Consider the following 16,181-nt stretch of genomic DNA (forward strand, 5'->3'; position numbering starts at 1 on the left):
ATCAAATTAAAATGCAATATATACAACTAAAGCTATAGTAATATGTGTGACTGAAATAAAGATATAATCAGCAAAGACAGTATCTCTATGACCTAATTTTATTTATTTATAACACATTTATTTCCTCTATTATAAAAATATTCTACCACAGCACCTAAAAAAAAATAGAAACAGGACAATTATAACAAATGTTGATGATCATTTATAGAAAATCGTGAAGCAACAAAAGAATTCTGCAGTACTTTCAGAGAACTAATTTCTAAAATCAAAATATTTCTTAAGTGGCATAAGAAAAAAAATGATGAGATTTCTTTACTTTGATAATATTTGCCAAAATCTACCCTGGCAGATCATGCTGAAGATACCACAATTAAATAAACAGCTACTGCAGAAAGAATTTTATTTCTCACTGGTTTTATCACTTTGTATAACTTTAAAGAATGAGTTATAAATATGGTTTCTGTAAGAATTAAGTAATTTTATATCATTATATTCCCTGTAGGACAGAATAAAATGTTTATACAAATGGTGATCTTTTTTTATTTCTCTCTCCAAATGTTATCTTCTTAGTCTAACCTTCATACCAGCTGTTGTTCAAGTAATAAAATGTCATTTTTACATAAGATTCCATGAAACATCATTCATCATGTAGAAAAAAGAAAAGACCTTCAATGTCTCTAGTATTTGAAAACTGTGTGCTGCTTCAAGTCAAACATTTAGGACTGATTAAGGGGAAAATCTTACAATTTAAGTGGCAGGTAAATCATCTTCTGAAGATGAAGAATTTGTAGGATTTGGAGTAAGTTATCAAAATGTTTAACTCCCCCCTCAAAAAAATTTATAAAGTCTAAATTAAAGGATATTGCCAGGAAAGATAAGATGACAATGTTTCTAGAGAACAAGGAAATACATATGGAATAGCTGAGTTCAGTCTTAGTTTTGTAGAAAGATAAACAGATAATATTACTCAAATTACTCAGCTGCAAACACCTTATTGCATCTTTATTATAAAATCATTTACCCTAGAAGCATACTGACATTGTGAAAACAATTTTAGTATCTGCTGGCTCCCTCTGAAATTCCACTAAAAGCAGAGTAAAGAAATAGAAAAAGCAAAGAAATAACCCCTCAGTGTCTATAAAGAAGAGAAACTACAATGGGTAAAGGTGGCAACAAGTTTTTGAAAGATGGCAGGTGGATAGAGTGGGAAGTGACTTGGCAGAACAGAAAAGCCTGAAACCAAACTGACTGCCAGGGGATTAACAGTCTAACAGATCTGGTTCTCAGAACCCTACAATCATCAGGCCACGAAGAAGACAGAAGAGAGATACAGAACTCAGAACAGGAAAACTAGCTGAGAATCTGTGTAAGGAACGATTAGAACTTTCTAGATTCCCTTCCCTACTCCGAAAGAAGTCCACAGATACAGTATCTTCAAAAATGAAATCAGAGAAGCTCCAACTCAAGGCATCAAAAATAGGGGGAAGGCAAGGTGAGATATAAATTAAAATCAGATGATTTAGATGAAAATACGGGTGCTGAATGGTGAAACATCCTCATCCCCAAAACACATTTCCCCATCCTGAATTCCTTAACACTTGTTTATCCCTCACAGGAAAAGAGAAGACCTCAGAGAAAAGGGGTCTACAAGTACTGTCATTTTTCCAGTAAATTTCCTTACAGCAAAAGCATCATTCTGCAATACCCCAAGGCTCTAAATTTTAAATCAGGTTATCAGTCTAAAAAGTTTTCTTTATTCAATATAAACAAATGACGGAAAGATTGACTAGGTAATGCTTAGAGGTAGAACTGTTCTAATGGTGACTCGGTCTGCAATGAACCAACTCCTTTCCTAAAGATATAAAATCACTCAATTAACTTGGTTTCCTGTACTACCTGACAACTGTTTTCAAATGTTTAGAAGAAACCTTTCACCAAAATGTTTCTCCTCACCTGCTTCAAAGCTATCTGGATTTACAGGAACCCATCTTCCTCGTCCCATCTGATTCTGATGTTCTTTAAAACCTGCTTATAGTCAAAAGTAGCCATTTGAACTCAATAGTATTTCATTCTCTTTCATTCCCCTAGTCTCTACACTCAAACATGATGGCTCGATATTCTTTGGTCATATTCTTTGTGTAAAACATTTCTTCATATTGAAAAGTGAAAAAAGAAAAGAAGTGTTCCATGAAAAGCCAGTCCTCTAAATACAGTGTTAGAAATAAGTCTGAATCAATGATAACATCTCTTTTCAATCCTTCATACTGCCAATGGATTGGAGCAGTACTAGCACCAGCCACAGGTCATTTTTCCTGTATATTATTATATTTAGCCCAATGGAGGTGGCCTATTCTCATGTATTTTTAAAAATGGAAATAGAAGACATTTGAGATAATTAAGAAAACACAGGACATTTCAGAAACCTTTCCACATGACTTTTAAATGCACAGCCCCTAAAGAACTATCCATTAGTTACACAGTCCTGGGTAATTAAAGCATATTTTGGGGATAAAGATGGTGTTAAGTATAGGAGAGTACAGGGGCAAATTTCCTTTTAAGGTCTAAGAACAAGTAAAGTTGTATTTTCAAATCTTCTCCACTTCATGCAAATATATACTATGCTAGGTCACTGATTTTCAGACTCAATTTGTGCAGCTACTAACAATTATTTGAGGTAAGATAATTAAAATATTCAAAAATCAAAAGAAATTAACATAATCTTTATTCTTCTAGAAATTAGAATTTAAACACTACCTATCAAAATATATAGCACAAATCATTAACAAATCATTTAAATAATTTCTGCCTTTCTACCACGTGGGGTCACAGTGAGAAGTCAGCAGTCTGTAGTCCAAGAAACAGCCATCACCAGAAGAATCCAACCATGCTAGCAGCCTGATCATGGACTTCTGAGCCATCAGAATTTACATCATCAGCTGAAGTAGGTACCCCTACAGATACATGAAACCATCTCCTAGCTTTGTGAACTTGTAGTTCATAGTCAAATAGAGGAGAAGATAGGCAAATAAGTAATTCTGTAATTCTGTAATTCAGTCTGAAAAATCACTCAGTTGAGTTGTAGAAGAGGGACTGGAAGAAGCCCAATATTAGAGCCATGTTAATATTATAATCACGAGACAAGGACTTGGGCTATGGCAAGCTGAAAAGAAGACTGATTTAATGTGCTGGCTTACAAGAATAGAGGGGATGAAGGAATAAGTTAAATGACACCAGGATAGGGCTCAAAGTTCTTTGGTATAACTGGCCCAGGCTCTTCAATAAGTTAAGGTCACAGGAAAAAAAGATGGGGGTGGGTGGGTGTTCTATAATTAAAGACAAGAAAACTTCTGAATAAACGAGAGAAAAATATAGAGTAAGTATAATGAACACTCATAAGAAGAAAATGTCACAGGATGTGAGTGCTCAAAGACAGAAGACCCTGAAATGAAGATACTGGGATTGGATTGTTAGGAAAAGGTCAGACGTGGTCTCCCTAAAAGGACTGACCTTGGCTGGAGAAAATTAGAGGCTGGTGATTAATTCTTAGAAAACGCATATGGTTTACCAAGGAGTGAAAAAGAGAAAAAGAGACAAAGAAGGAAATCAAAGGGAAATTAACTTACAATGTCCTGGAACCTAAAGAAGGGAGGAATTTCATGGAATACATGAATGAGTGTGTCAGCTAAAACCAAAGGAAGAAATGAATGTGTCCTCCAGTGAGGTTTATGTTACACACATATATAACACATGTACACATATATAAATACATATGTATGCACATATATGTTTGCATGTTATAGGTCAACCTAGCATGATTTATCTAAAAGACTTATCTTCTTCCCATTGAATTTCCTTGGACATTTGTCAAAAATAAATCAATCATTAACGTGTGCACCTGTTTTTCAACTCTATTCTGTCTCATTGATCTAAATGTTTATTTTCATGCTATCAGTTTCTTGGTTAGTATAGCATTATAATATGTCTTGAAATCAGATAGTATTATACCTGTTTCAACTTTGTTCTTGTTTAAAGTAGGTTTGGCTATTCAAGGTCCATTACATTTCTACATAAGTTTTAAAACTGGCCTGCCAATTTCCCCCCCAAAAAAACAAAACCCAAAAACAAACAAACAAAAAAACCCACAGGGAGAATTTTTCTTAGCAATATTGAGTCATCTAATCCATGAACATGGATATATGTTTACTGAGGTGTTTTCAGAGTGCTCAGCAATGTTTTGTAGTTTTTATTTTACATGTCTTACCCATATTTTGTTGTTTACCCATCCTTAATATTTCTAGGTTTTAATGTTATTGAAAATGACATTTTGAGAATTTCAGTTTCCAGCTGTTTACTGGTAGTGAAGAGAAATGAAATTGATTTCTATATGCTGACCAAGTATCTTGTGACCTTGGTAAATTTACCAATAGCTTTATTGGAGAATGTAATATACAATCATGTTGTTTGCAAGGTACAGGTTTACTTACTCCTTTACAATCTGTATACTTTTATGTCCTTTTTTGTTTTTGTCTTATTGTACTGCTTAGGATTCCCAGTATTAATGAAGAGTGGAAGTGCTGACATATCAAATCTGTTAGAATTCTGCTTATTCTATTACAAATTATTTCAGGTATTTAAATTGAAAGATTTGTGAGTGAAAAAACTATGAAAGTGAAAGATGTCATGAAAATTAAGAGATGTGAAATATTATTCAACCAAAACAAAATATTAGTTACAAGAAAAATTGTGTAATCATGTGGACCGCTCCCTTTTCATTGATGACAGATGAAAAATATATTGAGTCTTTAGGTTCATTCCTTTATTGTATCCTGAACTTGGCCAATGATGGTTGTAAAAGCTCAGTTCATTCAAAATGAAATAAAATTAAACCAACTAATTAAATATTACTTTTGCATGAATTTTATAGACGTTAGAAATATTGAATCTGTAAATATTCAATATTTAAAAGTATTCAGAAGGGCTAGAAAAGCTTTGAATGTAATTGCAGTTAGTTTAACAGAAGATGAGAGATGATTCATGACTATGAACATTAAGAGAAATTACTGCTTTTTCAGACTACAGGTTGCCTAGAGACTAAATACTTAGGAAATTGTTGAAAATATTTGATGTTATTTTTCAAATGTAAAATCTTGACTCAAACTGGAATATTATTCAGCTAATGTCAACAGCATCAAATAAAAAAAGTGTATTCACAATTTTTAATACCAGCAAATGATTCAGAAATTACTATTTTGTGTGTGTATATATGTAAAACAAATTGATTTTTTTTCTCCTGTGTTTTCTTCTGGAAGCTTTTACAGTTTTAGCTGGTGATGTGCCCAAAATTATTTTGGAAATGTTGACATATCTTTAGAATTTTACTATATCAAAGAGCAATCTTCAGATCTTAGTTTTCATATAGTGCAAGAAAACTATCCACATTTGCTTAATTACATTAGTACATTTGAGGGAGAAATAAAAAGAAAAAGTAAAACTGCGGGCCTAATATTCTCCCAATTTCAAGATCCAATTTGTGATTTTCAGGTATATTATTTGCATCTTTCTGATGCTTATTTAATGGAACAGTAAACATGAAATTTATTAAGGAAAGCTTTGACTTACTTGATTTACTTCCTTCATTGCATATTCTTAAATTTAGTGACTTAGAACCAAATTAAAACATGTGGAAAAAAGTTTTTGACTGAAGCTATACACCATTTCTCCCTAGAGTGACACTGGCAGCTTTTATACAGTGAGGTATTCATGTAAATGTTTCTTATTGAAATATTTTTCTTAAATGCCAAGTTTATTATTTCAAATATTCTTTCATTGAGCTACATGAGATCAATAAACGTCATTAAATATCTTTAAAGTCATGAATTTCTCATTTAAGTAATTTATAAGTAATTCAAAAATCTTATTTTCTCATTTTAGTAAATACGTGTTAGCTAACAGGTGGAAAACAAATTTAGAAAGTAACGATAGGTACCATCAATATTAATTTTTTGAAATTTCTATTAAATATTCCATGTCTTAAGATACTATATTAAAACTACATAGTAAATACAATTTTTATTTATTTTTTAACATTTTTTAATTGAGTTATAGTCATTTTACAATGTTGTGTCAAATTCCAGTGTAGAGCACAATTTTTCAGTTATACATGAACATATATATATTCAATGTCACATTTTTTTTTGCTGTGATACAATTTTAAAAATGCTGATGGTACTTTAACAAATGTTTCTGTTCACTTCGACAGTTTATTTCAATCACTTTATTAACTAGTTATTTCAATCACTTTATTAACTAATATAAATTTATGATATTTCCTTTTTTCCTAATTACTGTAAAAATTCTTTACTTGCCAGAAACATTAATAGAACATGACTGCTATTCTTATATATTTAGAACCTTCAACTTTAATGATACAACTTATTCAGCACCTTTGTGTCTGAATTTTATATCATTAGTCATAACAAATCACTACATTTTTGTTGAAATAATAAAAATATTTCTCATTGAAATCACTTTGTTTTACTTTGCACTGAGTCCTACAGTTTTAACAGATGTTCCACACTGTTCTAAATTCTTCAACATATCAGAAGATGTTCTACATTGCAATTTATTATTAACATAATTTCTTCATTATACTCCCTCATATTCAAAAGATTTGTTTACAAAACTGAAAAGAAATGATAAACTGTTTCATAGTAAAATTTATACTATTAATCAATTATAGCATTTATCAAGGTTACTCTTAAACTGTTTTCTAATTAGCAGGGACTTATTTCAATATTTTAAAATTTTCAATTTTAAAAATCAAAAAGGAAGGAACACTTTCTAACTCGTTCTATAAGCTCATGCTGAGGTCAGCATTAGCTTGGTAACACAGCCCAACAAAGATACTACAAAAAAGAAAAGCTATAGATCAGTATTTCTTATGAACACTGATGCAAAACTCCTAAACAAAGTACTAATGAAGAGAATTCAGAAACATTTAAAAACATGTTCATGGGTTGAAAGACTTAATATTGTTAATATGTCAATACTACTCAAAACAATCTAGTTTCAATGCACTTTCTTTCAAAAATCCCAATGACATTTTTTGCAAAAACTGAAAAACTCATCCTAAAATTCATATAAAATCTCAAGTAACCCTGAATAAACAAAATAGTCTCCAAAAAGATGAAAAAAGCTGGAGGACTCACACTTCTGGATTTCAATATGTGCTACAAAGCCTTCGGAATCAAAGCAATATGATAATTGCATAAAGATAAACATATAGACCAATGGAATAGAACAGAGAGGCCAGGAATCCTTGCATTTATGGTCAAATGATTTTTGACAAGAGGGCCAAGGCCGTTCACTGAAGAAAGGATGGTCTTTTAAACAAATGGCTTTGGAAAAACTGAATACCCACACGCAAAAGAATGAAGCTAGACCTTTACCTCACACCATATACAAAAATCAACTCAAAATAGGTCAAAGAAAAAAGCAACAAGGATATATTGTATAGCACAGGGAATTATAGCTATTATCATTTAATAACATTTAATGGAATGTAATCTGTAAAAATACTGAATCACTATGCTATATACCTGAAACTAATATAAAATCATAAATCAGCTATGCTTCAATTTAAAAAAGAGTTAAGAACTTAATGTAAGACATAAAACTATAAAAACTCTTAGACAAAAAAATAGTACAAAAGATTCACAACACTGAATTTGGCAACAATTTCTTGACTACAGCATCAAAGGCATAGGCAATAAAAAAAAGTAAAATGAACTGAACTTCTTGAAAATTAAAAAAAAATTGTGCATCAAAAGATACTATCAACAGAGTGAAATGGAAACCCATAGAACTGGAGAAAATATCTGCAAATAATATACAGCTGATAAGGGTTAAATATACAGAATACATAAATAATGCTAAAACTCAACAGAAAATAACCTGATTTAAAAATGGGCAAAAGACTTGAATAGATATTTTTCCAAATAAGATACACAAATGGTCAATGAGCATACAAAAAGATGCTTGATACCACTAATCATTAGGGGAAATGCATATAAAACTACAGTACCACCTTACACCCATTAAAGTGGACATTGTCAAAAAACAAAAACAAAATAAACAAAAAAACAAGTGTTGGCAAAGATATGGAGAAACTGGATCCTTGTGCACTGTGGGCAGGCATTTAAAATAGTGCAGGTGCATGCAAAACAGTATGGTGGTTCCTCAAAAAAATTAAAAATAGAATTACTATATGATCCGGCAATTCCACTTCTCAATATATATATCTAAAAGAATAGAAAGCAGGTCTCAAAGAGATATCTGTATATCCATGTTCATAGCAGCTTTATTCACAGTATCTAAAATGTGGAAGCAACTGAAGTGTCCACTGACTGATCCATGGATAAGCGAAATGTGAGATTTTATTTATATACACACACACGCACACGCACACACACCCCATGAAATATTTTCAGCCTTAAAAAGGAAGGAAATTCTGACATACGCTGCAACATGAATGAACCTTCAAGACATTATGCTAAGTGATGTAATTTAGTCACAAAAAGATAAACACTGTATGATTCCACTTATATGAAGTACTTAGAGTAGTCAAAATCTACTAAAATCTACAAAACCTAACCTAATTTCTAGACACAGAAATTAAAATGGTGGTTTCCAGGAGCTACAGGGAGTGGGGAAATGGGGAGCTACTGTTTAATGGGTAAGAGGCTCAAGTTTTACAAATCTGAAAGTTATTAAGATTGATGGTGGTGATAACTGTACATTATGAATACATTTAATAACACCGAACTGTACACCAAAAAGTAGTTAAGGTGGTAAGTTTTATGCTATGTGTATTTTATCACAAGAAAAAAATCAGGAAAAAAATTTTTAACACAGTAGATAGCTTTTCTTTCTCTTTCCATAGCATGCAGGACATAGCTCTAACATAATACTTACAATATTGTTAGAAAATCGCCTGTTTAAGTACTCTCTCTCTTAAAAGACTACTACCAGCTTGTGAAAGCAAGTGTCTCCAATGTCTAGTGGAGAAGTTCCTGTTCCAGTGTGTAGGAGGCAGCAGAATGTGGTCACTAAGATACCAGGCTGGGTTTGCACATCAACTCCATTATTTACTAGCTTTGCAGACTTGACCTAGTCACTAAGTCTCCAAGCCTTAGATTTCTCAGGTGTGAGATGGAAATAAAAATACTATTATCTCATTGGGTTGTTGTGAAGATTTAAAATATAACATAAAATTTATATTGTTAAATATATTATTATTAAAATCACTCCACAGATTTTGCTGAACTCAGCTGAATAAATTCTTTAAACTGTTTAACATTATACCATCACAGCTAAATTTAATGAAGCTAATGAAAAAATCTCTCCTTTCTGTTCATCAAAACAGAAGTTAGTTTCCCTAATTAGATTATTCTAATTCTGGAAAAACTATATACATTCTACAATTTGTACTTTCTTACTCTTGATTTCCTTTAAGCGAAAATTTTATTTTAGACACAAACTGAAAGATTTCACAAATTGCCCCTCCACTCTGGAGATATCGGTCAAGTATATTCCACCTTTTATCTTTTATAAATCTTAACAGATAAATAACGTAAAACATAAAAACTGCATTTTAATACAATGTACATAGTCTCAAGTAACCAACTCACTTAAGAACCTATTTCTTACTTATGCAGGTGGTTGGTTTCAGTTACAGTGTATTTCTAAATAAGCTTCTGCTGAAAAGATCACTTACCGCAACAATGATAATGGAAAATCATTGCATGGCACTAAGAACACGTTCATTACAGAAATAAAACAAAGATAGTACATGATTATGTGCAAAGTATTCCTGTTTCATTTCATGTATGAGTAAATAAAAACTCTGCAACCATAAACAAATCAAAATTCTATCCTATGGCTAAGCAGAATTAAATTGCCTGTTTTGAGAGAGAACAAAATTTAAGTTTTAATTGCCATTCAGATTCCTTGTTCTTCTTTCTCCCAAATTATAGCACAACATAAGTTATTTAAGACTTAAAGTTTAAATACTACAAGACTTTTATAGATTCATTACTTCACCAAATTATTTCCAATCTTTTTTTTGGATAAAGACTTCCTTCAATTTAAGTAAAATGATTCTTACCTCCTGATTAAATTTATGTGCCATCTCATTAAGAAGTGAAGAAAAGAAACTAGTGTTTTGTAGCAGGACTCGACCCATAACGCCGAGATACGTTGACATCACTACAGGATACCTCTGTACAATTAAAATACAGCATATGTAAAACCGTGTTATGGTACAAGTATAAACAATTATTAACAATCACTGACATACATGGATCTACTTAAGAGCCTGACTTAGAAAATAACCAGTGTTTTCAAATTTTCCATATATAACAAAACTATTTTTTCCATTCCTCTGCTTAAAATATTTGTGTACAAATATACAGGTGTATGAGTGAATTAGATGAGACATCAAGGGAAATCTATGCTTCCCTATGTGCAGAGAAAGGGCAAACCTGTATAACTATTCTGAAATAGTTAATTTACCTAATTTATTTCAAAATGATCAAATAATAAGAAAAGCTTTCCTTTTATTTCTAACAATGAAGAAGAAGTAATTTTCCAATGAAGAAGAAAAATAATTAAAATAAAACCCTACAATCCAATAATAGTCTTAGAAGCTTAAGAAAAATCTTACCTCCCCTTCTATAATACCTCTGAAAACACAAGGTAGAATTGGTTGAAACATTTGCGGGCCTAATACTGGGTTCACTTTAAGGGCATTTTCCACAACCTAAAAAGCCAGAAAGACACTCTGGTAATACTTTATATGCAAGTCACTGCTTTATACAAAATACAGGCAAAGAAAACAATTTATTAAATGTCACACACCAAATCTGAGAATACATACATGAAGTATTCAACATTCTGGCACTAGACACACTTTTCTAAGATAATCCATTAAAAGCTGCAATTTAAGTGTACAATACATGTTTAGACACAGCTATATATCTTGCACTGAATTATAATTAATCACATTCTGATAATATAGGTATCATGTTGTTAATGTAATTCTTATCTTTGCATTTTAAACAAATAACCGTGAAAAAATGTTGCACTTATAGAGGCAATAAGGCATTTCAAAAGTATTGGCTTTTAATAGTGAAAAGGGAAATTAGTAACAACTATAGCTACTATCCAAAAATAAGTCTACATTTAAATTTATCAATGAATTGGATGGAAAAGGGCACTGCATATTTATTAAATGAGAAATAATCCTATTTATTATATAAATTATATAAATCATTAACCATGTACACTGATTGATACAGGTGACAAATTTGTATACAAATTACTTTTATATGAGTGAGATGGGTTCCTTCCATAACAAAGACAAGTAGCATGAAATTCAAACTGGGGTGGGATTTTTGTTTTGGGTTTTTTTGTTGTTGTTGTTGTCTTTTAAGGGAGTAAGGAAGGCAGTGCTCAGGGAGCAGCAGTGAGGACCAAAAAGAAATGTTCCACACTTCAGCCCCACTGCTTGAGGGGTAAGAATGAAAACAGACACCATTTGAGAGGGTAGTAGGCAAGTACCAATCTCAAGGCAGAGCCAGGCTTCTCTTAAAGCTTCCAGCAATATGTCTGAAGACTGACTACTGGCATTCAGCGTGGGAGCAGCATTTACTGTGCAGGACTGTTTTAAAAATTAAGGGGTTTTTAGCATCTGGGGTCTGTGCTCATTAAGTGCCAACAGCACAGTGACAATCAAATACACCTTGCACATTTTAACATTCTCAAAGTAAGCAATACTACAATGAATGACAACATTGTCTAATTTTGTGCAAAAAAGTAAAAGGAATGTCCAAAGAAAATTTTAAAAAATATAAAAACTTCTACTGTGTATCAAACACTATGATATCTACTAAGAGATACAGGAGAAAAGATATCACTGTTCCTGATTAAAAGCAATAGGAGATGATGAGATTCAGAACATGATTAAACTGGACTTCAGTGAAGTTTATTTTGTTAAAAAAAATAGATTGGACTAAAGAGGGGGAAGATGTAGATAAGGTAGTAGACAGAGAGAGTCTCAGAGGTAGATGTCACCAAACATCTATATTATCTACAAGTGGAAGATAAGGCCATCTGCTGATTGTTTGACACACATCAATTTCACTCCCTTCTGAAACCCCACTAAAATTAGAGTGAAAAGATTCTTAAGGGAGGAGAGCATAATTTTAAAAGGACAAAGGGAATGAGAGATGAATATTGGAATCTACAAAGAGGAAAGTCAAGAGGTAACTGACTTACCAAATGAGAGAAGGCTAAAACCTAAGGTTGCAATAGAGAAAGCTGAGAGCAACTGGATGTACATTGTGTGTTATCTTCTCCCTACCACTCCCTATCAAAAGACACAGGGATTAGCAGAGCCATACATCTTTGGAAAAGAGGGTAAAAGAAAAGCTAAAAATAAGAGTGACTGGAAGTCTACTTAAGACACAGAGTGCCAGATATTCCCCAATCTGCATATTTGGGCAACTAACCTTCCCCTATCCCAGGAGAAGACAGTGTATTTTCTTTAAAGGGTCAAAAGGAGAGACTTTCCAGACTAAAAGGGTCCAGCAGTGCCCAGGACAATTAATCAAAATAAACCTACATGAAGGCATATCACTATAAAATTTCAGAACACTAGGAACAAGAAAAAGAAGCAACAAGCTTGGAGAGGAAGAGTAAGAAGGGGGAGTCAGCATGGCTCTGAAACAGACTTATATAAGAAAATGAAAGTAATAAAATCCTGATGGATCAACGTATATGAACATATTGAGCAGAGACAAGTGGCAGAGAATTTATTGCACTTAAAAAACTACACCAAAAAAAAATTAACTCTAAAGATTACAGAAGTCTGTGTAGAAAAGTAAAAGTAATTACATACTTATTATGACTTTTAAAATATAAATTCATTGAAAAGTATTATTCAGTACTATTCAACTCTGTCCTGATGCATTTTCTTTATGTATAAAAGTATAGCTGCTGTTGTGTAAAGGATTCACATATTTCAGAACTAAAATGGAGTCTCTGTATTCAAAAAGGCCAGGAACCATGGAAACAACGAGGTCCTTTCTGAAAAATTAGGCAGGAAAATACCATTATCAGACTTGGAGGCAAAAATTGTGGATTAGAATCAAGAGAATATTCAAAAAGTAGAACTAATCAGATATAGAAAACCAACTAAACAGCTGTCCAAAGGTGAAGAAATCTGGAATTACTCCTAGTTTTCATGTTTGGTCAATGGGTACAATCATGGTGCCATTAGTAACAATGAGGCTTCATTTTGAACATACCGAACTTGAGAAACCTGCGGGAAAATCCATATAGAATGGTCCTATATAATTCTCACAGACATGACACTCTACTACCCAATGTCCAAGAAAGGTATTGCAGTTGTGACCAAAAAGTCACAGAGTTCAAATTTCCATTGCAAAGAAGGTTCTTTCATAATGATCAAAATCCTACTGAACATGATCAGCAGCAGTGTTCTTACTTCTAAACAAGATTTTTTAAAATATTTTCATTGAAATCATGTACACCCAGATTGCCAAACATCTCTAAGAGGGAAATAACACTACAGACAACTAAACTAATAATTGATAGTTTAAAATAAGGCAATCTACAGATATTAACAGAATTTAAATTATAACTTACTCTTCTTGGGGGGAATCATTATGTTCTCAGAAATTTTAGCATGTTTGATGTGTTTTAATCCAGTTAGTTTAGTTTTGTTTTGATGCTCAAACTGTCCCATCATTAGCCAGTGAGAACTCCTTCAAGTTGATTCCTGCATCCTTTTGACAGATCCCACCTTCCCTTCCTTCTGGCACAAGGAGATCTCCCCAGTTTATCTTGTGTCTCTCTTGCCCGAGCTCTGGAGTCAACCAGCAGGACACAGTATTTACAGACCACAATCTAGGCTCTGAGGTGCTTATTGCCACTGAATTAACAGCGTTTCTAGGTCTTTGCTTACACAGTATTGGGAAATCTATTTTTCTCTCCCTGAAAAGTAAATACCAATAATTTACCAAATCCATATAAGATTGCAGCATTTTACATACCTTCTTTGCTTTTATAGTTCCACCTTTTTTTCCCTTATAGTGAAAAATCCCAGATTCTGACAACCTTAACTTGTTTGCTTTTAACTGCTATGTACAAAAACATCCACATATACACATATGTGTTTCAAAATACCAATACCAATACTACCGATAACAATAACGCTACTGAGGGCAATTTATAATTTCCTGTGGGTTTATTTTGTTCTAATGTTATAATCTACCAGGGATATAAATGTAGAATACTATGTATTAAAGTTGCTTGAAATTTTCTAAGATGGCTTATAACACCAAGATGGTAATAGTTAGATTTAGATGTTTCAGGGTTTTTTTTTTCCATGTTTAGAACTGCTTTTACTTTATTATTTTATATCACATAAAACATCTGTATAGCTCCAAAGCAAAAAGGACAGAAGAGGTACACACCCTGAAAGATCTAGCTTCCAGTCTCTTACTCTCTTCCCCCTACAGAGCCACTTGCATCAATTTGGTTTATTTTTCCATTGCTATCTATGTTGCACTATTTAAATACAAGAAAACTCTAGATACTATTCTCAAATCACTCCAGAACTGTACTGCAAGGCTGTCTTCTTTCCTTTCTCAGCCTTCCTAGTATTCCTTTGTGTGGCTGAATAAGCCGCAGTACCTCTTATCCCATCATCTGTTACTAATAATTTTTATCACCATCTTGCTATTGCAAAAATAGGACTTCTAAACTTTAATTTTAATCCATCCCTTTTCTGAATATATCTGAAACAGTTTAGAAACAGACTGTGCTTTTATAATCCCTGTCAAAATTGCAGGCTTTTAGTTTGAGCCTCACACTCAAAACAATGTTCTTGATTTAAGGCTTACACTGCAAACATAGTAGTTAAGAGCACAGATCTTGAAGTCAGAATGCCTATGTTTATATCATCGCTCCAATACTTACTAGCTGTGACCTTGGACAAAATATTTACCTCTTTGTGATTTAATTTCTCATCTGTAAAAATGGGGGAAAGAATGGTACTACCATCACAGGTTTATGTGAGGATTAAATAAACTCTATGTTACATGCTTAGAAATGTGTACCATATAGTAAATGCTAGTATTAACTATTATTTTTACATAATAAATTATATCTTAAAAATATTTGTGCCATCTTAAATAAGGCTTATCACAGTGAATGAAAGTAAATTTGGCTCACTAATGCTTGATAAGACCATGACAAAAAAGAGAATTTCTAAACTCAAAGAAGAATGTATACATATAGATAAATTTCAAATTATAAAAATGCTAATAATTTATATTTGAGTATTTTTAGAACATAATTATATTCATCTAGTTAACTTGTTCCAAGTCACAGAATACAATAAAGCCTATTTTTGCTCTTAACCATTTGCTCCTAAAGCAGGCGTACTTGTCTCTCTATCCAATTTTCATAACATTGTAATTTTCTGCTTCAAAGAACAAAGAAGTTACTTCCAGATACTGTCAGAAATTAGTATAACAGTGACACTTAGTCAAAAATGTATTTTAAATGTTATACAGCATACTATATTAAGAAACAGTATCTAAGAGGTATTAAAAAAATGAGCTAATATTAAAAACCATTATTATAGCTTTACTGGAACTCTGAGAACAGGAAGATGCCAAAAATTTTGAGTTTTCTCAGCTTTCAAGTAGAAGTATAAAAGGATCCTAAAATATTCATTTATGTAAAAAAAAACCAAGTAATTTATTCATGATAACTAGTATATGCCTAGTATTTAACATACATTTAATAAATAATAAAATTCAGTTTATGAGATTTCAGGTCAAACAGTGTTTTAGATATAGCAATGTTATGTAAAAATGCAGTCTTAAACACATTATTAGGTTCTCAATTTTCAACTCAAGTATTTATATCTTACTAATGACTTCCAGCTGGAATACTTAGAAGCTGGTTTAACGTGTAACTTATTTTAAATGTTATAAATATTTCAATGTATATTTGCATGGTAACTGATTTGTGCTGAACTGTTCAATCGAAAAACATTACGTACAACTAGGGGACAAACAATGACTTTA

At 32.1% G+C, this 16,181-nt stretch overlaps 1 protein-coding gene across 2 annotated transcripts in view; it reads right to left on the bottom strand.

Annotated features, from left to right (window-relative positions):
- Positions 1–16,181, bottom strand: part of IPO11 (importin 11) — a 168,794-nt gene that overhangs the window by 52,887 nt on the left and 99,726 nt on the right. For both annotated transcript variants that reach the window (XM_006206039.4, XM_031675666.2), the window contains exons 25-26: positions 10,724–10,819; positions 10,166–10,279 (exon numbers count right to left, since the gene is read on the bottom strand). In XM_006206039.4, coding sequence (XP_006206101.2) covers positions 10,166–10,279; positions 10,724–10,819 — 210 coding nt within the window. The remainder of the gene's footprint in view (positions 1–10,165; positions 10,280–10,723; positions 10,820–16,181) is intronic.

This window comes from Vicugna pacos, chromosome 3 (genome assembly GCF_048564905.1).
Source record: "Vicugna pacos chromosome 3, VicPac4, whole genome shotgun sequence".
Taxonomy (NCBI): domain Eukaryota; kingdom Metazoa; phylum Chordata; class Mammalia; order Artiodactyla; family Camelidae; genus Vicugna; species Vicugna pacos.